The sequence below is a fragment of the Halyomorpha halys genome, unplaced genomic scaffold, assembly GCF_000696795.3.
Source record: "Halyomorpha halys isolate HHAL.00 unplaced genomic scaffold, Hhal_1.1 Scaffold1775.1, whole genome shotgun sequence".
NCBI classification, from domain to species: Eukaryota; Metazoa; Arthropoda; class Insecta; order Hemiptera; family Pentatomidae; genus Halyomorpha; species Halyomorpha halys.
Window position 1 is genome coordinate 193,169 of NW_027106231.1, and position 26,998 is coordinate 220,166.

Consider the following 26,998-nt stretch of genomic DNA (forward strand, 5'->3'; position numbering starts at 1 on the left):
GAAACATTTTAATTTATATACATTAGGTGATAAAAAGAGGTTAGATTACCATACCATAGGAACCTGGAGAAAATGTTTATAAATAAACACGAATTCAAATTTAGCTTTTCCTTATGCTAATCCGCATTAGATGTTTTTTTATTATTTTTTTTTAGGTTATTTAAATAACTTTAACTTTGTTACATAAATCATTTACCAAAAAAATTTTATAAGTTTTGACTTATATTGACATGCACATATTATGTTTTATTTTATTCACAATTTTCTGTTACTTTCTTTCTTCTACTTGTTAAATCGGGAACAAGGAAAGAACTATGTGAATAAAAATGAGCAACGTAAATATCTACTTTTTGGTTATGGTCTCAGATTACTAATAACTTCAGTGTAACGAATACCAATTTTTTTTATTGCCGACAAAAATTATCTGTGGAAATAAAACGTGCCGATAAGGGAAACATACAATCAGTCCTCTGCATACGTAGTCTTGAAGGTATATTTTAAATTCTTTATATCATTATAAAGTTGTGCGCATTATAAGAGAAAAATATACGGAGAAAATATAGTTAAAATTTTAATTCTGATGAAACTACTTGGCAGAATGATATTAAATATCCAACATAGCTAGTAGCCAACGCCTCTCAGTTTTTAATTTGGACAAGGTAGTGAAACAAATCCTCTCTTACATGGAGGCATTGCCATTCATTGGTCTGGTGTACAAAAGTGGGTTTTATTACGTAAGGCTAAAAGCTGACGCAACTGTTTTTATTGATTGTTTTTAAACAAAATATTATTGAACAGTTTCTGAAGCATATTGATACAGCCATGCATGCTTCTTATTGTTTAAATGTCTATAATAAGATTAATGGACATGATAATTTAAATGGATACGTTTCCTAAAAATATAAATTAATTTTAAGACCGATTTCTCCTTCATCTCTTTAGACGTGTTGAGAATGGAGTAGTTTCAGTGCATATCATATAATATTTCTGTTCAAATGAATAATATTTGATACAAACGTACATCAAAGTGTTTGCAGAAACTGGAAAAGTCATGAAATTAAATATTTAAAAAATACAAAAAGTCAATACGTCACACGTATAAAGGTGTGTTCATCGATTATTTCTGATAAGCAATGATAGTTATTACTACAAGAGCTCATAACGTTACTCTAGTAATATTTAAAAAAAAAATATCCTGTACTAAAATGAAAGTCAAAATATTTTTGTTTTTTTCAGAACATAAACAAAACAATGATAAAAGAAAATTCACTTATAATAAAATATATACCAAAGTTATGAAAATGAAAATCTGTACCGTTACAACTAATAAAGGGTCAGGGGTTACTTTGAAAGGAAAAAATACTAAAATACTGTTTTTAGAACAACGGTCATACAAGGAGGTGCTTTGTTCATAATCACGCTCAATCAACAGATTTTCCCCATTTGAGGTTACCCACTTTATAGAGGGCTCCCGAACCCATACAGTTGACTCACGGCTACAGTAACAGAATAAATAATTATCTGCCACAGCCAGATTCGAACCCGAGTCCAAGGAGTTAGTAAAACAGTAAATCAAAGTATCACAGCATTCATAATTGTTTGCTTGTTAATTGCCACTGTAAATCGGTTTAGAAATTTCAGACCTTTTCTGTCCATTTAGAAACCTTTAAGAGTTTTCTGGTCCATCAGAGCTGGTATCTTGCATGCAGTGACTCATTAGTTAATATTTAACTTCATTATTAAATCCCAAACGTATATTCTCTTCAAAAAGAGACAGCCAGATAACACACCATTAGTGGATTAGAAAACTCTACGACTATTTTAGTGTTTAAACTGTGTTTTTATTTCACCAAAATCTCTTTTGGTGCTCTTCTTATTTCTTTAAACATGTGAGCATATCCGAAGGAGAATACTAATCAGTACCTCTCACATCCAATTCCACTGTCAGTGCAAATCCAACTAACCTAACCTTATTAAATGCATATTGTCCAGGTCTTCTGGCATTAATGCATCACACATTTTAAATTGGACCCTGGGCTGAACATACCTAGACACTTTAATGACAACTGGTGTCGTGATGATCATCACTATACTTTGATGAATTTTGATATATGCTGCTTCCAAACTCAACATCAGGGATAGTGAAGAATATTAGTCAAATATTTTAATATATAAGAAAACTTCGGTGTTTCTTGATGGTAACATTTTTGTGGATCAAACTTTTACTGACAGTAATCCCCAAAATTACTAAGTGAAACCTTTAGAAAGCATTATGTCCCCTCTGGATATGGCCTTATAATCTTAGAATTAACTACTAGAAATAGTTCTGGGTTTCTCGCTCTTATGTCGAGGATATTTTCAATTATATCAAGACGCTATTCAATTGTCCGGAACACGGTCATGCACAAAATGACAAAGAACCTCTTTGGTCCATCTTCCAATTGCTAGACGATGCTAGAACATTTTCCGATGTTCAATCACCAGCTACAATGCTAAGTGCCGAACATTTGTCTTTAGCCACTTCTACAGGGTGCTAAGTCGAACATAAGATAGTTGGATGCGTCGAATGACGAATCACCAGCTACAAATGCCAAGCATTGGCCCTATTGACATATGTTCCGGCAGTTTCTAATATTTTAAACCAAGTCAAAGGAATTTCCTAGAATTCAACATTCAACAAGAACATTCAAAGACACATTTTTCACTTCTAATGAATTGATTTTAAATTTCTTAATAATATCACTTTCGTTTTGGTGCAGAAAAATTAATCAAATTACCTGTAATGTAATTTTATTCCAATTGATGCATAAATAAATATCTTTTTTTATTCACAAAGATATATTTGAGCTGAAGTTTACTCTTAAGGCCCATTTACACGTGACAGATGTCTGTAGATGTGTGCAGACAGTTAATAGCACTGCCAACTATCAAGCAAATACTGATAGCACTACAGCAAATATCAGTTTAAACGGTGTTAGAGATTGCGACAATTGTATATCACTATCAGGGAAAACATTAAGTCTGAGCTTAACCCTCTCCCCCCCCCAAAAAAAAAATGGTAAATTGTACAACATATAGTCGGTGACTTTCCCCATGTCGTTTAAAATGACAAAATAAACCTTCCTGTAAAAATAAAAACCTTGGCTCAAAATTATTTAGGAGAAACACTCTTTTTTTTAGCTGAAGTTACTAGACTTTAAGCGAGACTTCTGCCATTGACAAACCTTGTTGTCAAACTGACAGCTTACCGTAACCTTCCCTACGTCTCGTTAACTGATTTGGTTACATATTAACAATTTGTATTTATCTGTCATTTTCAAAGTTATTGCCATCATGGAACCGATGGAACTTGATGAAAATGAAATTGCCGAAAAGCCCAGTTCAAAATTTAATGTTGACATATCTGCTATCGAAAGCGTGGAGAGGGATAAGCAGGTAATTGTTCAAACTTTAGATTAAAGTTACTATTTTTTTCTCGAAATTAACTCAAATATGTTTCAAGGCTTTTGAACTTCAATCACTTGAAATATCCGTATTTGATCAATCTACTTTTGAAAAAGGTGTAATACAGCAAGTTGGGAAAGCATTAACAGGGGATGCTGAGCATTTTTTTAAAAGTGAAGACCTTAATGCTAATGAACTAGAGAATGGGGATCCTGATGACAGTCAGTCTCCTGCAAGAGAAGAACCTCCAGCATTAGCAAACAAATCTACAAAGCAGAATAAAAGGTAGTGTTTTCATATATGTATCATTTCTCCGCAAAAAACTATATTCAATTGTTTGTTGAGATTGATTATATACATTAGTTAATACTTCAAATAGATATAAAAGAATCAATTAATGTTTAAAATGAGAACTAATTTTTTTTTCATTTTTTATCTTTAACTGCTTATTTCAGTGCATACAGATCTTATTAGCATTACAATGATTGATGCTTTAACCTCGTATTTATATTTTCAGATCACCCAATAAATAGGTGACTTAATATTTCATGTCAGTTACATCATTCTTCCTTTTATATTATCATATACATTGAGGTATCTTAATTATGAGTATGAGAACTTTACAAGAGTGACGAACCAGTGGTTTCCTTTATTTATTTATTGTTCTGAATAAAGAAAAATACTGCCCATGCTACAAATTTCCATGAGTTTTACAGATCTATCCTTTTCCCTCATCAATGTAATGTAATTTATTGAATTCTAGCTATTTATTTCAATGGTTTATACATTAAAAAAGATAATTATTTTTTTAATTAATTACTGACATTCAAATGAAAAATTTAAATTAGGTGTAGATTCATTTATTTATATTTTGAATTGATGATGGGTATTTCCAATAATAACTTATCAAGCTCTTGATAAACATTAGAATTTCATAGATAACACTTTTAATATAATTGAAAAATATTATTTGAACTATAATTTATATTTACAGTCTCTATTATTATTTTTTCCTTTATTTGTAATTTGCCAAGTTACAAATGATTTATTATGGTTGAATAAGGCAACTGTCTAGAGTAAAGATGTTGAAATTTATTTACATACCCAATAACATTGTTGACTTTATTTATATCAATATTTTTTTTTTTTAGTTTGGCACTTGATCCTGTTTCAAAAATTGAGGAATATTTACGAACTCAAGCCAAGTTGCAGGAGTCGAGAAAAATACTTCCTAAGAAAAAGAATACTGAATTAATCAAGCCCCCTTCATCCTTGGAGAAAAAGATTCCAAAGATTAACAAAAAAAATGAGAAGAAAGAAATAAAGAGTCATTTTCTAGGGCCAACTAAAAGGAAGAAGAAAAAACAAGAAAAACTTGGTTGCAGATCAGGGAGATCCAAATTTGACTCACCAGGTACTCAACCTGGTGAAGAGAATTACATTTATTTGAATGATTCAGGATCTGAGTATTTACCCTCTGATGATTCAGCATCTTCTTTCGGTAATCTTTAATTCCCTTTAGGAAACTTTTTATTTATTTAAAATGAAAGTATAATTATTTATTTATATGGAATCAACTTAAAATATTTTCAAATAGACCTTACTATTATCTGGCTACAATATATTCTGACATTTAATAATTGGTGAGACTGTCTGTCGATAAACGTTTACATAGTTCTGATTCCTGAGGCCTGTTGGGATCTATTTTTGCATAATTGCATGATTCAATTCCCTTGAGCTTTATTTGCAAATGAGCTGTTAACTTTAAACTGATAAAAAACAAAACATCATGTAATTCAACTACGTTTTTAACATCTTGAAAAAAGATAAAATGGCACTTGTTCCTTATAATAACAGCGCTCCTGGTGACTGCCACAAAAACTGTTAGGTTATCATAGTTACTGTGTTGCCTTACTTGTTGGTTTATTTTCTTTTTAAAACTGTTATTTATTTTTCAGGTTGTTATGTTACATTTATTTTTATTTACAGTTAATTTTCAGGAGTTTTTATTTGGATAGATAATAAGTTAAAGAAGAAAAAAAGAAGCTTTCTATCGAAGAAGCTTTGAAATAGTTTCAAAATTTCAAGATTATTTATTTTTTGGCCCTGACCTCAATTGAAACATATCCATTAGAGATTTGTATATCTCTTGAGGGAGGGGAATTTGACTGCTGTGATTTGTATAATGAATTGGTTCCTTATTCACAAAACTCTGAGGACCACCAAGCTAGAAATTAAACTATAGACAGCCCACTCCCAACCAATAAAATAAAGGGGAAAAAAATTAGGTACCTCAAATGAGTCATGTTTATCATACATTTGCCTCTTAAAACTTAAAACTGGTACAAAAACAGCAGGAAAGATATCTGATAAAATAGCTCTTACAAAATATGTGTTGCTGGACGTTCCTATGGTCCATCCGTTTGTAGACACTGGATAATATGACACCACATACCATGGATGGATAGATATCATCACATGATGGCAATGTCTTTTTTTTTATACCTAAAGTTAAAACTGCTTTTTAGCCTACAGCTGTTGACTTCTGCTTTTTATGCTTGCTCAAGAAATAACCAAAACCCCAACAGATCCATTCAACTTCATATAAATAACATATCAATCTATTGGTGTCGGTTCATTTTTAAATATAAATATTTTATTATATTGAACATATGTTAATAATCATTTGTAGCTGAAAAAGTTAAGACGGCACTTTAGCAACCTCAAGTCTTTAGAGATACCAGTTCAAATCCATCCTGGGAGAGTCAGTTTTTATTTCATGGTGGTCCTATGAAATGAAAACTTGACCCTCCCACTCTGATTAGAATAAGATGGTTACCAGTAGGATAATGTTCGCTTATGTTAATTTTTAATGCCTAGACACAAATTATCATAGTTCAGATCAACGCCTCAACATCTTGTAATAGCAAGAATACAGACTTGTGTATAATAAAAGAAATAGAGTTATTAATAGTTCTCATGGAGTAATGATTATCATCAGAAATTTTCTTAACTATCAAACAAATACAGATTTAGCTTTTATTTTCTGTTATAGAATTTGAAAGGTCTCCACCAAAGAAGTCAAAGTTGGGGACTGGACCCAGAAAGAAAAGAACATCAATTGATATTCATAATTTAAGTAGTGATGAGTCAGACTGGCAAAGTGATGAAGAAGAGGTTTCTAAAAGGAGAAGTATGATCTATAAAAACTGAACAACATTGTGGGATATTAAATAAATAGCCCTATTGCTTACTTTTTTTCTATTATTTGTATAGCCAAGAAAGAAGCAGATGACGGTGATGCTGAATTTTATTGCAAAAGGATAAAAACTAATCGAATCAATAAATATGAAATGGCCACAGTTGAAATAGATGAAGATTTTATTATTCCAAAGGATATTTGGGAGAAGTTATATGAGTAAGGTTCCTTACAAGTAATGTTATTATTTATTTGAATGACTATTCAGAATATTTTTTTTTATTGTAAAGTTCACATCAGAGAACATTACAATTGTTATAATGAACCTTGTTTTGATTAATATTTTGTTAGTGTTATGTAAAAAAGAGTAAATTCGACAATTTTTTTTATTGGGTATTTTTTGCTGGAATATTTAATGATAATTAGTTTATCTACATGAAAAACAATCAGGAATTTTCCAGGTTCTGAGAAATATAATTATATCATAACAGGTGAAAGTATTTTTTGTAATTGTTGAATTCATCCTTACTTTACACTGATGGTTTGTCAGACATGGTCTTATCAAAAGTACTCCATATAATATCAGAAGCTAAACTGGCATTAGAGCATAAATGTATAGAAAATAAAGAAGGTGGCCACTTCAGACTTGGGACCCTGGCCACCTGTGTCTTTAAACCTACACTTTAGATTAACCATGCAAAAGTTAATCTAATGTGTAGGTTAAAAAAAAGCCGAGACATCACGATCTTTCCCAATCGCATGACTGGTTCATTATATTTTGTTAAAATGATGTATTCCTGGCAGAAACAAAATTTGTATTTGTTCTTTCTATCTTAAGAAACCCTAAAATACAAACTTTTATAGCAACAGAAAAATTTAAATATTTTGTTAATCATTTTTGTCTTCTCTGGTCTTCAGATTTTTTTTGTGATAATCACAAAAATAGCAATAACTTTAACACAAGCTCATAACTTGGAGACGTAAGTAATTTAGTAAATGAAAGTTGTGTGATACACACACTGCATCAGATTTTTCGTAAATAGAACATCTACCAGCTCTCCTTTTCTGTTGTAATTTTTTTTTTATTACAAGGTGGTTCATACACGTTCGGTAAACAGGAATTCTGCTATAATCGACATTAGCTGATTATATTTATAATTTAATCTCGTAACATTATTGTCTTTAATAACTAACTTTTTCAGATATCAGAAAGAAGCAGTAAAATGGTTTTGGGATTTGAATCAAAAGCAGTGTGGAGGGATTCTTGGTGATGAAATGGGTCTTGGTAAAACAGTACAGATGATTGCTTTTCTTGCAGCTTTGGATAGATCGGAATTAACCGATCGCTATACGAGGTTCTTTCTTTTATAACTACTAACATTCAATATTTCTAACTATAATAATTTCTTCAGCAGTTAAATTAAATTTTTTGTGTTTGAAAAATGTGTTGTTTTATATTTTATTGTTTTTTAGTTTACTCTGTATTATTTATTTAGTAGTTTTTTTCATTTTTTTTACTTCAGATATAAAGGTCTTGGCCCAACACTGATCGTCTGCCCAACAACTGTCATGCATCAGTGGGTGAGGGAATTTCACAAATGGTATCCTCCTCTTCGGGTCGCAATCCTCCATGAATCAGGGACATACGGAGGTTAGATATTTTAATTTAAATTTCACATATTAGTTTTTTTACCATGCTTTAGTTTGTATAATTGAACTAAAAAATTATATCTGTTACAAATTTACTGTTAAACTATACATATCGTTCAAGATTCAATTTACGCCTTTTTTTTCTAGAGGGCTTTGAAATGATACTTAATGGGCTTAGTTATGGTGAATGAAGTTTGTTTTGGTAGTAAAGTTTAATTTGTAAAATCTTCCAGTGCACTTATTTCTGGAATTTCCAATTGAAAGATATATTTTCAATGGTGGGGTCTCACAGAGAATCGAACTTCTTAAATCATTTTATTTTTATTCGTCTGAAGGCATGAATGTCAACAACTGCAAACAATTGTTTACTAATTTTAAAGAATTGTGCATAAATAGTGTGAAGAATCAAAGAAATAAAAAGAAGAAAATTGTTTGAGAACTTAATTTTCCATAAGAATCCGTAATCATAACTTGAGGTTCAAAGGGCTTCAGGATGGTTTATTGTCAATAATGTTGGCAGATTTTTATGAAAAATTGAATTCTCAAACAATTTTGTTCTTTGTTTGTTTGATTTTTCACACCCTTTTCCTCCCCCTGGAAATGGAAATTACAGAGATGTCTGGTGACATGGAGCAAAATGGGAAGAGGTTATAAAGTCAACTTACTAACAAAGAAACTTCATTGACCAAAGATGTAAGACCTATCAAGTTTTATTTCAAAATTAAAAAAATCAATCGAATCTTGAATAACTAATAATTAAAAAAATAACACCTTTTTCAATGTGTTTTATTAAGTTTCATAAATATAATGATAAACTGAAGGAAACTAAATATTTTTTACTTGAATTTGTTGGTTTTCTATTCTTGCATAATCTACAATCATTTCCTTTTATATTTTTCGTAGAATAATCTTCATTTTATCCTGGAATTCATGATAGTATTTGAACTGATGATTTATTATTAATTTTAGGGAAAGACAGAAAAAAATTAATCAACTCAGTTCACTGTGATCCATGGGGAGTGATTATTACCAGCTATTCTGGTCTTGTTCAGCATCAAGATTCTATAATATCGAGGCAATGGCACTACGTGATCCTTGATGAAGGTCATAAAATAAGAAATCCAAAAGCAAAAGTAAGAGTTAATTTAATTCCAAAATAATATAATTCATGTTCAGCTGTTATTGAATAACATTTGTTATTGAAGTTATATTTTTAACTTTAATTTATATTTTTATTCAACATTTTATAAATCATCATTAAAGTTATTGTTGAAGGTAGGAATGCTGTGGAATAGTAGGAGAAAGTAATTGTAGGAGTGGTTATTATCGGGATACCTAACAGTTCCAGCTAGAAAGTTTTTACTTAATACTATAGTCTACAAAGTAGATGTGCATTATTGTAATATAAAAAAAAATTCACTAACTAATGGTTTTATATTAATTCTTCAAAAAAATTTTTATTATACTTGCCTAGTTATTTTTTTCTGTTGATCAACTTACCTATTTTTGAAGACAATATACCCATAGGTCATTTACAACAGTAAATTGTATTTTGTGCACCTAGTCTAATGGAATATTTATGAGCAAAACCATATTTGCCGAAATTTGTAGCTGCACCAAGTTATTATAGCACTCACTCACTCACCTCATGATATGTTATTGATTATTATTGTTATATCAAAAGTGAAGTAATATATAAAACAAAAAAATATTAAATATCAATTAAAATATTTTTTTCAATCATTTTGATTGATAATTAATAATTTAAAAATGAATCCCACTAGATAAAGGTGCAACAATAATTTAGTTGTTCATAATAAAACAAAAATGTATTTATATCATTTTTTAAAATTTATTTATTGACATTTACAATTTACATAAAATATAACAAGTAAATTTAATGTAAGATCATAATGGTATAATATAGGCATGTAGAGAAACTACCCATTGGTAGCACTCTAAAACCATTTTTACAATATAAGGTCTCGAGGCCATCTTCTTTTCAGGCACCTCAGAGAATTGTCAGAAATGAAACAGGAAGTAAGGATAGAAACTAATAGGTTTGAGTGGTTAGGGAGTTTATGATGGAAGGATTGATGTCTGGTTTGGGCTAGATCAGTTACATAATTTACCTCATAGAAAATGTTTGAATTTTTTAGGTGACTATTGCTGCTAAAGAAATCGATACACCAAATAGAATTATACTTTCTGGATCTCCTCTTCAAAATAACCTTCAAGAACTTTGGTCTTTAATCGATTTTGTTTATCCTGACAAGCTTGGTTCATTACAAATGTTTATGGAAACTTTAGCTGTTCCGATCGTTCAAGGTGGTTATGCAAATGCATCCCAAACTCAGGTAAGTAGTTGGCAGTTTTAATTAGTTGACATAACCAATTTGATGGTTTCAAATAATAGGCATTGCACACAATTCTTAAATATCTTACTTGATCTTTATATTATATTACTGATCCATCTGGGAAAATTCCCTTCTGTGCAACTGGTTCCCTTTCTTTCAACCCATTAGTTCATTCAAATATGTTGATGATCTTTTGGTTTAATTTTTTGCTCTTAAAATTAATTCAGTCTGTGATTTGACCTTCAGTTATATAAATCCATATAGCGTGATTGGAATGTCCCCTAGCTGGATGTAATGTGATCCTTATCCGTATTAGAACCAATAGCTTTCAATTTGTGCCTGATACCATTCCCACCAAAGTCATAAAAGCCTATATTATTCCTTATTATTATTATTATTATCTTATTAGTACTTATTCCTGTTCCATTATCATCATTAGAAGTTTTCCTTCCAAATTCATTCCCTTCTTCCTGAAAACTACTCCAGTCTGCTTATAGGATACAAATTCTAATTTTCTATGCCAAATGATTGCTGATCTATCTTATCTCCCAAATTATTTCATATTACTTGCTTACTAATTTCTTCATAGAAAGTTAAACATAATTGAAAGTTTAACATTAAGTTAAAGTTAAACATCCATTCATTATTTCGTGTCTCACTTAAACCACTTAAAATTGCCTGCCTCTATTACCTTCATCATCTTCTATTTGAAACAAATTCACATATTTTCCCTCTCTTTGATGATTGAAGTTGTTTTCGGTAATTACTAGGCCTGATTTAAAAAGCTGATGGATTGTTTTTCTGTCTATACCTACCATACCTGTACTAGCCCATTAAATTTATAGTATCTACTACATCTGGAAAATTATTCCTTATCTGATCATTTTTCTTCTGGAATTCCATTCCATCCTCTATACATCATTCCTATACCCTTCTTATTCACGTTCTTAAACTACTTTCACGCTTTCAATTGGTTTACACTGGTCTTTAATAATTATGTACTTAATCATATTGTGTCTCCAACTGCTATTTAATTCATAATTTTCCCAATTAAAAAAAAATTGCATATACAGTATTGTATAAAAAAATAAAATTACTGTTTTATCGAAAATCAAGGCAACATAGCTGTTCTAGTGGATATTCATTTGTTAGATTCCTCAACTTTTTTATTTAATATAAAAAAAAAAATGAAAAACAAAACGTTCAATTTAAGACATTAATCGTTATTGCATGATTCTGATAGGTTGTTACTGCGCATAAATGTGCTACCATTCTAAAAGACACAATCACTCCTTATTTATTAAGAAGAATGAAGGAAGATGTTGGTTGCCACATAAATCTCCCTGAGAAGAAGGAACAAGTACTCTTCTGCAAGCTGACTGATGATCAGAGAGAACTTTACAAGAATTATATTGAAAATATTGATGTTGACGAGGTTCTCCGTGGAAAGGCTAAAATTTTTGTACCTCTTATCAATCTCCGTAAAATTTGCAACCATCCTGACCTGTACTCTGGAGGACCTCAAAGGAATTTTCGTATTGTAAGAAGAAATTTTTGTTATTATATTAATTTTTATTTCTATTATTCTTATATTTACATGGCTATGGCAAATAAGTGGTCTGGTCAGTTTTCTTTCATTTCAAGGAATTAGTATAAAAGAAACGTTGTCTTCTAAGACTCATTCATTTAAGGAATTAACTTAAGTTTGTAATTTTATATTGCTATTTCACCCCACAAGTGTAGCCATTTATACACCACATAATTTTTTTTTTAGTTTACTGCCTATTCACCAATGGCATGGATTTTATCAATAACTGTTTTACTTGTATTCTTTTTTTTTTTTTTTTATATACATAATCCATCCAACTCCAAAGATCTTTAGTAGGCAATTCCTGTGATAGCTGATGTTTTTAACTCTTGTCATCTATTTGACAGATTTTCTTGCACCTTTTTGTACTCCTTTAAATAAGAGTGAAACTGGCTATATTATAAGAGAAAATTTAATAGTTAATTTTTTTTTTCAAAATAAAAAGTAACAGTTTAACTCGAAGGAAAATACCACAAAAAGGTCAAAAAGAAAGCTCAAAAATGGTCATTGTTGGGCAAATTGATTAATTATGAAGATGTTTGAAGTTTGGTGGATTATATATATATAAAAATATTGACTATAAACTATAAATCATATTTTTATCTATGATAGATGTTTGATCATCATGAAATATCATCCATTTAAGTGGCTACTTATTAACTCCTGGGTTTATTTGAGTACAATCCTAATGTTTTGTTTTTTTTATTATGAGACTAGATGATAGATGATTACATTTCGTTCGACCTCATGATCATCCTCTGGTATCACTTACTTTACGTTATGATAGATTTTTCTTTTATTAAATTAAAATTTTTATGATTTTATTATACCTCATTCATAAACTCAAAGTATAAAATGTCTTTCTTTAAATCATTCATTTATATACATTTTATTAAATAAAAATCCTGTGGTATATCTTCTTATTTTAAACATTAAAAAAGAAATAGCAATTCTTATTATTTATATTTATTATAAAATTTTCTTACACCAAATTTCTGATAATGCAGTTTACTTTATATTGAAGTAAAACTTCTTTACAGATCACACCGTTTTTTCAATTTCAGGAACTTTTTAAATATTGCTCGATTTAACTATCTTAAAGTCTCTTCCCGTTTTAAGCTAATATTTCAAAAGCTATATAGGACCGTCGCTGCCCAGGGGTTTTAGTGGGGCGAGTCCAGCAGGGAAGGGTTGCCTTTATTTTTGTGTTATGATCTCCTCTTGTGGGATTGTGATATGTCGTACATCGACCAACCTACTCGCTATAATTGTCTGTTTGAAAAGTCAGATAAGTAAAGCTACCATGGGGGGCAGGAGTGGAGGGTTTCACGTCGTTTTTCATTTTCAGGAGCTTTTTAAATATTGCTCGATTTAACTATCTTAAAGTCTCCTTTTTCCGTTTTAAGCTATTTCAAAAGTGATATAGGACTGTCGCTCCCAGGGGGTCTCAGCGGGGCGGGCCCGGCAGGGAAGATCTTACAGAAGAAAAAAAAATGAATTAACGATATTAGTGGTGGATATATTGGTCTGTTTTGCATTTAGTTAAAAATATCTCAAAAACTAAAAATTGTAGTTTCAAATTGTACTGTAAGCAGGAAAAATGTTCAGCATTTCATCCTGTTCGTAATAAGCTATAATTCAAAATTGTATCTTGATACTAACCAAGATAGAGAAACAAAAAGTGGAAAATATATGATATGAAATGATATCAAATTTATGAGATTATAAATAAAAGTTTATTGAATCATTGTAAAATAAACATCATTATTACTAAAATGCTAATACATTATTTCATTTTCATAAATTTCACTTTTGTCAGTCAGTCCCAAGACTACTACAATTTTTTTTTACTGATAAAGGGTAAAGTGAAAAAGTCATGTTCATATTTTAAATTTTGGGTAGAACATGAATCAAGATACCTATAACAGAGCCTATTTTTTAGACAGTAAATTAAAAAACAAAACAATGTAAAGACAGTTATGTAATTGCAAAAATTAACTATTTTGTATTCGTGGAAATTAAGATAAAATTTTACAAACAAGATAAAAAAAAGGCCACAATTGTCTCAAAAATTAAAAAAACTATTGAAACAGCTAAACTTTTGTCCATTGAGGCATCATCATAGCCTTATTACAATAGTTCAAAATTTCTGGAATTAAAGAGTTGGCATCCGGCTCTAAACTCTTTGTTACAAAAATTCAAAACCTAGGTTCCAATATAATGATTGGGACATTTAAATTACTTGTTTAATTTATTTTTATTTGCTTTAAGTCTAATTACATATATTGCCTCTATTTCAATTTAAACAGTCTATGATAATGTTCTATTTTATTTTACCGACAAAGCAAAAGATAATGTCTGATACATACCTAAAGCTACAAATTGTCCCAAAACTGTAATAATACCAGAATCACTGCTATTGATTTTCACCCACTTATGAGATAAGGAAAATTACAAAAGGGATGTTATAAGCAGAGGTCTGGCAGAAAACAATTTTATTTTATTTAAGTCAATCTCTTATCAACCATATTTCACAGTAATAAAAAAAAAGAAGAGTAATGCTGTTCTTTAGAGTCACCAAAGTACTCAAGTAATGAGTAGATCTATTATTTAAATGTTAAGAATTTCCTTATGTAGTAAATATTTGTATACTTGTTTTTGTAGAGTTCTGGTGATGGTCCAGCCAAGGAAAACCATTTTGGTTATTGGGAAAGAGCTGGTAAAATGATAGTTATTGAGACATTGCTTAAGATTTGGAAGGAACAGGGCCATCGAGTATTGATTTTTACTCAAGGGAAAAAGGTTTGTTTTATTATAATAGCCTGATATTCATTATTATGCCTTTTGAATGTTTTTCATTCCATTATTATATATAATTTTAATTATAAAACTTAAGTCTAGTTGAATTTTATATGTATTTTAAATCATTACACTCAATCATTGGTACTCAAACTTAAATCTAATTCAATTTTAGTTTCAATATATGTATACAACTATATTGAGGTGACGTTTCGTGATTTTATTATTTGATTTACAGTGAAAAAAATAGTTTTGAGAAAAAAGAATGTTCGTAACTAATTATTAAACACTAGAGAGTGGGGTGGGTTGTAGTGATAGGCACTGTGGTATTATAATAACTCCAAGGATGATGATACGGCTTTGGAAGATTATTAGTTATTCTGTTAATGTGTGTTGGAGGCAACCCTGTGGGTTCAGATGCTCTCCAGGATAACCCAACCTCAGAATGTGTAGGTATTCTTAATTCGGGAAAAATATAGTAGTTGAGCGTGATCTTGACCAAATCACCTCCTTGCACAATCCTTGTTCTATATTTTACGAAGTATTGAACCTCTAACCCATTAATGGATTGTAGTGGTACATATTTTTTTCATTACTTAATATAGGATGCACATTAATAAATAGAAAAATGATGTGAAATAATTTATTAATCTTAATTTTTATTGTTTATTTTTATATTTTTGCTTGCATTTGTATTCTATATTTTATTCTTTATTGGAGTCATAATTTGTATTCATTTCAGTGGTTAATAATTAGTTAAATGAATCCTTTATTCTAAAAAACTTGTTTTGTTTTTTTCTCTGTAAGGTGTACGGTGTACGCTTCCTCATATTTATTTTATTTGAGAAAAATATTTGCTCATTTTTCATACGAACCTCTATATTCTTAAAACTATCTGGAAAACTAAACAATCTTTATAGCATATTATTTAAAGTATAATACATTTTCTAAAATATGAGCTCTATAGTTCTCAAGATATACTTTTACAAATTTTTTTACTTAATAATGAAAAATCAATATTTTTTAAGTTAATTTAGGCGAATATCGTAAAACTGCTTTTCCTGCAAAGATGAACATTATAAACTATATTATAGTGCATTCAACTAACTTTAATTTGGTTAGTTATAGATATCAGTACATTTGATAGTTTCTGAAATATAGTTTTTCATAAACCAAATATTTTTTCCGTACAACAACCAACATTTGGGAATTTATTTCGATGATTATTATGGACTCAGCTACTACTCAACATAGATCTAATAGACTTATGTACGTCGTTCGTAGAAATAGGAGTTTCCATTATATTTTCCAAATTAAATTCATTAAATATTAATTTTTCGTTATTTGGAAAAGTAATCAGTTGTATGTAATGTAAGCCCTTGCATGAAAAAAAGTTATGAAATGTCACCTAAGTATAGTTGTTTTATGATTTATGGATCCTAAAGCACCTCAAAAAAAAAAATATATATATATATACACACTCTCACTCTTAGCATATTTGTGGTATCTCATTAGCTAATTTTTCATTTTTTAATACATATTTTAGCGTTTTTAGTTCATATTAATCTTATCTGTGTTTATAGAATAACATTCTAAAATCTTTTTCTTTGTTTTCAGATGCTCATGATAATGGAAAATTTCATTAAGAGAAGTAATTACAAGTACTTGCGGCTTGATGGTTCAACGTCAATAAGTTCAAGGCAACCTCTTATTGATAAATTTAATAAGGTGCTTCTTGAATTTTATTCATTCATAACTTTTTTTTTGTTGATGTCAATTTTTATTTCCATTGGTTTACAATTATCTGCTTAATTGATATAATAGATATTTGGCAATGATATTTAAAGTAATTTAACTAGTATAATTTTTAGTTTGTGGAATAATTGTAAATATAATTGTTGTTTTTTTTTAATTATTAAATTCATTTTTGTTTGCTCTATCTTAAATCTTATGTGGTATACACGTCCCTTGCGGCTTTGAAACAAAAGCATATTGATGTGCATGCCACATCATTATAGCGCAAGTGGTTAAAACAGACACTTACAGCAACCTCAATTCCTAGACACCAACCTAGTGGGTTCACAATAAATCTATCCTTGTTCCTTGAGAGGTCAGATATAGGAGTTTTTACTATGTGTTTATAAAAATAAATAGCTGATTTAAAATAAAAACATTGTTATTAGGACAATATTGATCTACCCACTATTTGTTGGAAATACACTATAAACATTAATAGACAAATCCCACATATATGATATATTCTCTGTTGGGTCCACTAATGAGTCTGAGCGTTATATGATGTCTCATGTCTCTGAAACTCCTAAATTTACTATTCTAGTAAAAGAATTTACCTCAATCTTTAAGAATCCACTATATCTTTGTTATTATGAAAATATCATTCATTTGCTTATCTTTCAGTTGATTTTCAAGATCTTGTTCCTTTGCAATAACTTGAAAACAGAAGAAGATTCCTTTAAAGTCCATTGTATGTTAATGTTTTGAAGTGAACTTTTTATTTATGTTCAAGTAAAGTTTATATTATTTATTGAGTTCTGTAATGATTAGGACATAACCTATTTTGTGATGCTGCTTACAACCAGGGTTGGCGGACTGGGCGTTAACCTAACTGGTGCTAATAGAGTAGTGATATATGACCCTGACTGGAATCCTGCCACTGATAGCCAAGCAAGGGAGAGAGCTTGGCGTATTGGTCAAGAGAAAGATGTTACAATATATCGTCTGATCACTGCTGGAACAATAGAAGAAAAGGTGATTTAAATTATGTTGATAATGTTCAGATTATATGTAATAATTAAAAAATTACCTATAGCTTATTTTATTAACCAAAAAATTAATTAATTAAATATCCTAGTTATTAAATAAGCTTAGACTTAGTTTAGGAAACAAATATGTTGTAATGCAAGGTTTTTACTTTGTAAAAATTATCTTGCACTGACTAGGAGAGTCCACGTGTGTCTTCAGCAATTTTGAACAAAACATGTAACCGTTTAGTACAATGGGCCAGGAATAAAAATTAAACACTCTGAAAATGATTTATTTTATATTTTGAGCTGATATCATGATGAAAAAATTATATCATCAAATGATATTAACATGTTTCTTCTGTCAATACATTTGCTTTTCAGAATAGATAAAAGCAAAAACATAAACCTTAAATAATAATTTGTTCTTGGCCAAATAAATCTAAAAGTAAAAGAAAACAAATTTTTAAATTATCAAGGTAAGAGAAACGTTATAGGTTTTTTATAAAGAAATTATGAAAGATTTTGATTCACCATACTTAACAACTTGCAAATATCTTTGAAAGCAAAAGTTTTAACGATTTTCTTGCATTAACGCAAATAAACAGTCATTTTATTACCTGAGGTCTATGTCAACCAGTATAATGAAAGTATGTCGGAGTTAGAGCTAATTAAAATATTAAAAATTTGATTCTGGTTGGTTATTAAAGGCTTTCCTAATTTCTGAACACCAGACATGGTTGCTAATGACTTACCATATAACTTTGAAACAACATGCTATGCTTTGTCAAAGTTCTTGGAGGACTCAGAGGCCTTCAACTAACTTTGCCATTTCGTGACTATTGGCCGAGGAAGTAGTGTCAGTACATGGTAATTTCTTTGAAAATTTGAACTTAGCTGTTTTAAGTCCTTTAATCGATTAAATTAACACCTGAGAATTCAGAACAAGCAGTTTTAGAAGTTTATAGTTATAAGCACAGTGCCTTACCTCTTGTAATTTATATAGGAAATCTGAATAGTCCAATACTTTGTCTAGAAAAAAATATATATCTACTTGTCTAAAATTACGAACCTAGGAATCTTGCTTTAAAAACCATACAGATTTCTCCCTAATCACAGATTGACAAATGTAGTTTGTCTCAGAATGTAGTTTCTAGACAAACTTTTGTGCTCATAGTCAAGATTTGTGTCAAATATATTTATTTTTTTTTCTAGATTTATCATCGTCAAATTTTTAAACAATTTCTTAGCAACAGAGTGCTCAAAGATCCTAGGCAGAGGAGATTTTTTAAGTCAAATGATTTAATGGAATTGTTTACTCTAACAGAAACTGTGAAGAATGGTACAACTGAAACAGCTGCCATATTTGCCGGGACCGGATCAGAGGTTAGTCATTTAAAAAAAAAGCAAACTCTGGTTAATTCATTAGAAAGCACTTTTATAAACTTGTTTTATATTTCAGGTAACTGAAAAAAAACTTGAATCAAAAATTAAAAAAACTATTCCTAAGAAGAAATCTGAATCAAATAACGAAGAAATAACATTTTCTCAGTCTAAAATTGAACAAATGAAAAAATTAGCCCAGCTTATTAGTAAAAAGCTCTCCGAAAAAAATCATGTTGACAAAAGGGCAGACAGAAGACAAGCTGAAGATCATAATAAAAAAACAGACTGTAGCAATGTTGAAGTTGAGAAAATTCTCAAAGAGGAAAATATTTATGGTCCAGATGGTAGCATAAATGTAAGTTCTGCTGCAAAAGTTATAGCTTCACAAAAAGAAGTTCATAATTATAGCTCACCGAGTGCCAATTGTATTTCTAATCCTGTCAGTGTCAAAGAAACTGCATGTGATACCAAAGAAGTTGAAACATTTTCTTCTGTGGATAGTTCAAGTAACAAAAATCATGAGAAAAAGAAAAAAAGCATTAAAAAATCCATTGATAATTTTGCTACATTTGATGGACGGGTAGTACCTCATTTGATTAAAAAAAGAAGATATAAAAAAGATAAGCAAGATGAAGTTAAAGAAAAATATATTTCTCAAGATGATTATGTCTTGAAGAAACTATTTTCTAAAGGTGAGTTTTTTTTTATTTTACTTTTATAGAAGATAGTGTATTCTTTTATTCCAGTGATTGGACATTGATGGTAATTCCTAAACTGTATTGAAACTATCTTTTATAATGTTTATGTTAAATATGTGGCGTATCAGTCATTGTTTTTAAATCAAAACCTCTTCTTTAATCATAAGATCTAAGGGAATTGGGACATAGTGACTGCTGCGTAGGTTGGAGGGTAGGTCCTAGAGCACCAGGTTCGGAATGTTTTAGGTTTGATTCCCACGTGGGGCATTTAATATTTATTTCTCAGCACCCCTGAGAAATGAATCTTGACACTCCTACCTTAGTTAGTATGGATTGCCTATCATAGAGGTGGGCAAAATGCAGACCACTAGGCCCACTTGTCTGACCAGTTCCCCCACCAGATACCAATACCAACACTAGGAATTATTTATTTAAAAATAATCTTTTCACTTTCTTGAGGCTGGTTATTATTGTTTTAATAAAATCAATTGCATCCAAATTAAAGTCTCAAAACATTTATTTTCTCAAAAATCCAATGTTTTGGGCTCATTGCGCAATCCTTACACTGAGTGTAACTGAGGAAGGTTCCAAATATTGTTATGATAGCAAGGTCTAATAAGAGTTATATTGATTATAATCAAAAGTTTAATATTAATGAAATAGTGACTAAATAGGTAATTTTTACTGAAACTAGTGACCTGGGCAGAATAGCCTGCAAAAAATGTTTTAAATAATTTATGTGAGTATTAATTGGTTTTGAGACTTTAATTCAGATACAATTGATTTTATTTAAACAATTATTTATTTATTTTTTATGAATTCATACTTGTCATCAGATGAAGACAATCAGGAAATTAGATGAGTTGGTAAGAATAACAATAGCACGAGAGGCAGGATGAAGAGTAGCACCCATTAAATTAATTTGATCAAATCTATTTTTGCGGAAATGTGATCAACTTTTGTGAGATGCCATGTTGTTTTTCCTATCTACTGTATTCAATGATGTATGGTTGATATTTTTTTAATATTAACATACTCTAAGTTTTAGTGTTTGTCTTTAGGGATTGACTCAGCTCTGCTGCATGATAAAATTGTAGAAGATGGGCCTAGCGATTTTGCTATAGTGGAAGCAGAAGCTGAAAAAGTTGCACGAGATGCCCTGAAAACTTTAAGAGAGTCTAGAACAGGACCTTCAAGATTTAGTATTCCATCAAAGAAGTAAGTTCAATTAGTTCATTAAACAGTATTACAAATATAATAATTAATCATAATATTTTTTAGCTACCTGAATTAGTAGAAATGCTGTGTTTGCTCAATTAAAACAGAAATTGTACTCCAGTGTTCTAAATAACATTGGGCTGATGCATTAATAATGCAGGTTTCTCCTGACTCAACTACGTTTTAAATTAATTGTGTTAAAGCAAATCCTTAATATTAATGTTATATATATTATGATAAATTTTATTCTATATTTTCTCTTTCACCTAAAAATTGACAACAAAATTTATTCTTTCGTTTTTTCAAAGCCTTGGAAAAAAAATGTTGAAGAAAGATTTTCATCTAATTTATTTTTATGAATTTAAACTAGAACCCAGTGCTGTGCAAAATATTTGTGATATCAAAGAAATGGGTGATCAGCGAACCACCAACGCACAGTATAGCATTAGTTTCAGATGTTTTGCTCTGGATATTTCAAGTTGGAAAACAAGATAGATCGTTAGCAGCATTCTGTATTTGATAGCCAGATAAGTATCAATAATCTAAACTGGTTCATGGAAAAGATGCAAGGAGGTGGTTGACATTGCTATTCCTAGAAATTAAAAGAGTATTTCCTCTGGAAATATATCCATGTATAAAGAGGAAGTCAATATTGAAGCAAACTAATATTACAACTTTCTTTGTGTTATTAACTTGATAAATTCTGCTGCTATGTACGTTCATTTTTTTTTTTAACTTAATACATGTGTACTGCACAACAAAACAAAAATGTATGCATACATGGTGATTGTTTTGCATTTTCCTTTGTTAAGTGAATTTTGATCATCTGAACTTTTGATTATCCAAACTACGATAAACTCTACTGTAGTTTTAAATTTTTGCAAGATAACCACTGCCAGCAAGTATTGTCAAGAAATTAATGTCATACATTGGAAGCTACGTCTTTACCCACCATTTATTAATCTGATGGAACTTATCTTTCCTTGGTAGTTCATTTTTTCTAGGAGTCCAAATTTCTTTCTGTAGCTTTTTGTACACTAGCAAAAAAGTAGATTCAGATGGAAATAGTTTGAAATAAATACAAGACGTAATAAAGATATTTTACATTATTGTAGTTAAATTATGAAAATAAATTTTAAAAGTTAGCTAAGTTAGCTTTTAACCAGATCTTCCAAAATACTAAAATATTTATTCTGTTGGTTCGTCATAGCAGAATTAGTTCTTCAGATTCATTGATCATTTCTCTTTCCAGTGATAAAAAGCCTGGAGAAAAACCTTCCTTGCTGGAAATTATTAAAAAAAGGAACATGATGTTGGAATCGAGTAATTCCGATCAGATTCTCCTTTCTGATATGATTTCTTGGATGCAGGAACAAGGTGGAACTTCTCCGACTGACAATGTAATATTTATTTTCATCATTTTTAGAATTTATCATAGACATTTTTTTTAAATGATTTATTAATAATATATATTCAATTGTTATGATACTCATAATTTACCATTGGTAATATTTTAAATGGCTATAAAACTAAATATGAGCTATATCTTTATAAGAACATTTTTTTAAATTTTAAAATTATTTCTTTAATTTTTCACACTTATGATTTAAGGCCTGAAATGAAAGAAAATACTAATTCATTTGAGGAATTAATAATATAAGTTGTATATTAACTTTAAAATAAGTAGACGAAATTTTCAATGATTCATAAATAATAAAAATCTCATATTCCTTCATTGAAAATTTTGTTTACCTTTAAACCTAGCATTGGTCCATTATTCTCTTTCAGAATTTATGTCTATATTAATTATTAATATTTGTGAACCAAAATCATTGTTACAAATTAAGTTCTCGGCCTTTCATTGATAGGTAGTTAATATATTAAAGAAATATCTATTCTATATTTAGCCATTGCTAGTTTTTGTGTTCACTATTTTCATAATTGAACCTTTGTATTTATTCCAGAGAAAAATAAAAACTAGCCTCCCTCCAAGTTTGAAGTTTTAATTTTCAAGATATTTAAAATGCAATAATCAAATAATCAAATGCAAAAATAAACCTGCTGCTTTTCTCGATAGTTACTTGATTTTTTTTAATTTGGCACCAAGGTCATAAGTCATCTCTCAATGATCCTCAGAATATCGTGGCTATCCATTATTTTGTTTCCAAATAGCGGTTAATTAGAGATTTTATACTCCTATAAACATTTTGGGAAAAGAAAATAAAATAAAGAAATTTATTTAACATGAAATAATGGTTAGTATGAATGGTCACTGCGGCATTCCCCATAACGAGCATGCTGTGACGGATTAGCAAGAAGTTGCTCTGAGACCATTCCTATTACCCTGGAGTTCATGTGTGGCACAAGCCTAGCCATACAAAAAATAATATGGTTTAATAGCCAAGCTTTACTGGCTAAAAATAAAAGCTACACTCTAAGCTGTTTCTGGATGAACTCTGTGTGGACCAAAGTGATATATTGCTTCAGCTGGACAGGAGTTCTCAGGGAAATCACAGGGATCTACACAGGTCACTAAAGTCTTACTAAACATATGTTTAACCTCAAGCTTATGATATCACCTTTGTGCAGATTCTGCTGAGGATGAAACGGCTTATCACATTATTTGTTGGTTTGATTAATTTGCTGAGTTGAGGTTCCCACTGTTTAGTGTGGATCACATTGTGGATACCAAGCAGTGTGAATTAATCAATCCCTCAAGCATAATTAGATTCATAGAATCTATCTTTATGGAATCTTAAGCTTGTTGTAATGTTTTGGTGTTCCTGACACCATAGCGTTTTAATGTATAAGGCGCAAAATAGGTTTTATTGGCTACAGTGTTTTCTGCCTAAGGGAAAAAATGGAATAATGGACTTCAATAAAGTTCTTCAACTGTTACATTTGGAATTCTTTTGAATTTAAGCTCTCAAACCTTTACTGTATATGCCATTTACATACTATAACCCTTGTCACAGGAATCCTTTTGCATGGAAGTCACTCTCTTATCTTATTGGAATTATAAGGACAAAATGTTTCGAAACTGTTCACTTGGCTATTCCATTGTAAAATGTAATATATAATCAGCATAAAACTGAAGTCAATTTATGCCTATCATTAATTCAACAACCCAGTAATTATTATATTAGTTTCACTTGTTCATACGAACAGTCATTACTAAAGGGAAGACTAATATATAACTTTATAACTACATTTTTTCTGTTTTTTGTTTCACAACTGCTTATTTCATATTATAGATTGTACAGAAGTTTCGACTCAGAGTTGGTCCTGGGAAATCTCCACTTTTCAAGAAACTTCTGGAAAGTATCGCAACATTCTACCGGGGTCCTGATAAAGTAGGTTATTGGACATTAAGGCCAGAATTCAATTCATCATCCACATCACAATAAGAGTTGGTGTATTGTGTTGTTTCTGTGATAAAAAAAAAAAAAAATGGCTGTGTAACGATATGTACAATTTACTTTAAGCAGTTTAGCTTTTTGTAAAATTACTGTATAGTTCCTTAATATTTCTTGTATTGCTGTATGTAAATACTTTAATGTAGCAACAGATTTTATTGCTCATAGAATATAAACTAATGTTTTAGAATATTGTCTTAGTCTCTTTATATTAGTTTGGAAACAATTGTAATTGTTTCTGAGAGTTATTTCAAATTAAGTTAACTAAAACTTAAAAAGTTCAAACCCAAATGCAAATTATTTAAAAAAAAGATAGTTCATATATAAAACGTTTACTGGCAAGTATGAGAAGGTATTAAAGCTAAAAGTAATCTTATTTGTCAATGTTAAATATATACATATTATTATGTATACATATATTCTCTTGAAATCAAACAGTTTTTAGAAATCATAAATGGCCTTATAAAGTAATAAGTTATTGTTATTTAAAGTTAGCTATAAGTAACTAAGACTTATCTGCATATTACCTATGCAAAATACTGCTATCTTGTTTTATCTATAAGGATTACACTCCTTCCTTACCTCAAAAAAGTTGGCAGCCTGGTTCCACAAGCTAATTTATATTTCATAAAACTAATTACCACAGTAATGGCAAACCTACTTAAATTTTAAACTTAGTTAAACTTAAAATATAAAATAATTAATATTAATTAAAACTTAAAACGACTATCTATCACATATATTGTATTCTAGTTAAAACTAGTGAATCAACACAAATTTACCGTCTCCTAATATGCTACCTCCAATTGAAACACTTATTGATTGTTAATGTGATTTAATTTATGTGGACAAGTTCTACTCTTAATAACTCTGTTTTGACAACAGAACATTGAATGAGTATTATGAAACTAACTGGTAATTCTTCGGTATATTACATTGGCTGTTAAGTTCATTATCCCACTCATGTCCCCTAACTATTATCATATAATATGTAAAGCACAATATGGTTGTATATTGAGAAAATAATTTATTGCTATGATACAGTTATTACTTTATATTATTTTGTAATGGTGGTATAGTTTATTATTTGTTCCTTTCTCTTGAATGTAATGTAATGTAAGGTATTTTTAGTCTTATGATCCGCTTTAAAAAAATATATTTATTTTTTACTTTTATATTATTACAGAGGAATAATTAGTTTGAAAGAATATATTTATTTTTCACTTTTATATTATTATAGATAAATAATGATATGAATGAGAAAGTATAATTAATGGACCTATCATACCTCAAAAAAAAAAAAAAATTCAGTTTTCAATTGAAAATTAAAGGTGTATAAGTAAGTTAACACTATCCTTGTCAAGCTATCCTTATCAAATGCTCTATTGTTAATTGATTTATTTATTTTCAGATGAATAAATGATTTAATTTAAATTTTATATAAAACTTCATTAACCATTCATTTTTGTTAATTACGTATAATATTAGTCATTTATTTCTAAAAACCAGAGTTATATAATTTCATTTGTCTTACACGGTTTTTTAAATAAAGAACTCACTTGTATTAAGACAAGTATAATCTTAAATCGTATCTAAGAATAATTATAGAATTTATCTTGATAGTTTCGTCTTTGGTATAAAAGAATTAGAACTATGTTGGAAGTTTACAGTAGAATATGCTAATTTATATTTTCCTTTAAAAATTTTAATGAAATAACAAAGTATTTGTTATATCAATGATGTAAAGAGATTTAAGTGAAAAAATGTGTGGATTAATTACTGTTTATAAAATTATTGTATCCACAAGTAAATCAGTTTACCAAACTTATTTGGTTTATAACAAAAAAATATAAAAACTAAATTGATAAAATAGTTTTTTATTTGATACAATCCAGAATTTATCACATTATTCATTATCTCTGTTAACTTCTAGTTGAGAAAAGTGTATGTACTAGTGAATGCCAATCTGCTCTTCTAACCCTCCTTAGTTGTGCCATGTTTTGCCTGCCCAGCCTCGGTCCTTTTCTGCTAACTTGCACCACATCTCTCTTGGTCTATTCCCTTGTCCCTGATGGTTCTGCTTTAGAGCATTTTCTATGGTACTACCAGATTTCTGTGTCCTATATATTTCTATTTCTTCATTGTTATTTAGGAGCAGTTAGAAAGATGCTGTTTTTCTCTACAGCTCTTCACGAGAAATCCTGAGCCACTAGATGGCCACCAGCACTTCACACGAATGTTTGGGGAGGTCAGGTGATTGGTTTCAGTCACCTTCTAGGTTTCAATGCCATAGAGCAGGATGGGCCTAATGTTGGCCTTGAACAGTCCTACTTGTCTATTCCTGTTGAGTTGAATTTATATCAACAGTAATTGGTACATGTGGAGTTTTATAAGTCGAAATTCCTAGAAAAAATGTAATAAAATATATTTATTTTTACAGCAACACTTGCTGTGCTCATACATTAAATCGAAATAAAAATC

General features: G+C 29.6%; 1 protein-coding gene across 1 annotated transcript; it reads left to right on the plus strand.

Moving 5' to 3' along the window:
- Nucleotides 1-3,227: 3,227 nt before the first annotated feature.
- LOC106690616 (DNA excision repair protein ERCC-6) lies at nt 3,228-25,951 on the plus strand. Its single transcript, XM_014436112.2, has 18 exons — nt 3,228-3,435; nt 3,503-3,729; nt 4,596-4,945; nt 6,500-6,637; nt 6,721-6,862; nt 7,846-7,998; nt 8,167-8,294; nt 9,263-9,426; nt 10,453-10,650; nt 11,894-12,190; nt 14,903-15,040; nt 16,655-16,765; nt 17,603-17,806; nt 19,015-19,185; nt 19,262-19,877; nt 20,945-21,101; nt 22,354-22,501; nt 24,356-25,951. Exons 1-18 carry the CDS (start codon nt 3,334-3,336, stop codon nt 24,506-24,508), a joined length of 3,597 nt encoding a protein of 1,198 aa, XP_014291598.1. The 5' UTR covers nt 3,228-3,333; the 3' UTR covers nt 24,509-25,951.
- The last annotated feature ends 1,047 nt before the right edge of the window (nt 25,952-26,998 follow it).

Bases quoted from the DNA above. Each gene is read 5' to 3' on its own strand.
- LOC106690616 (XM_014436112.2), top strand. From the start codon at position 3,334: ATGGAACCGATGGAACTTGATGAAAATGAAATTGCCGAAAAGCCCAGT. The intron at 3,436-3,502 runs GTAATTGTTCAA...ATATGTTTCAAG, and splicing joins GCGTGGAGAGGGATAAGCAG to GCTTTTGAACTTCAATCACT. The intron at 4,946-6,499 runs GTAATCTTTAAT...TTTCTGTTATAG, and splicing joins TGATTCAGCATCTTCTTTCG to AATTTGAAAGGTCTCCACCA.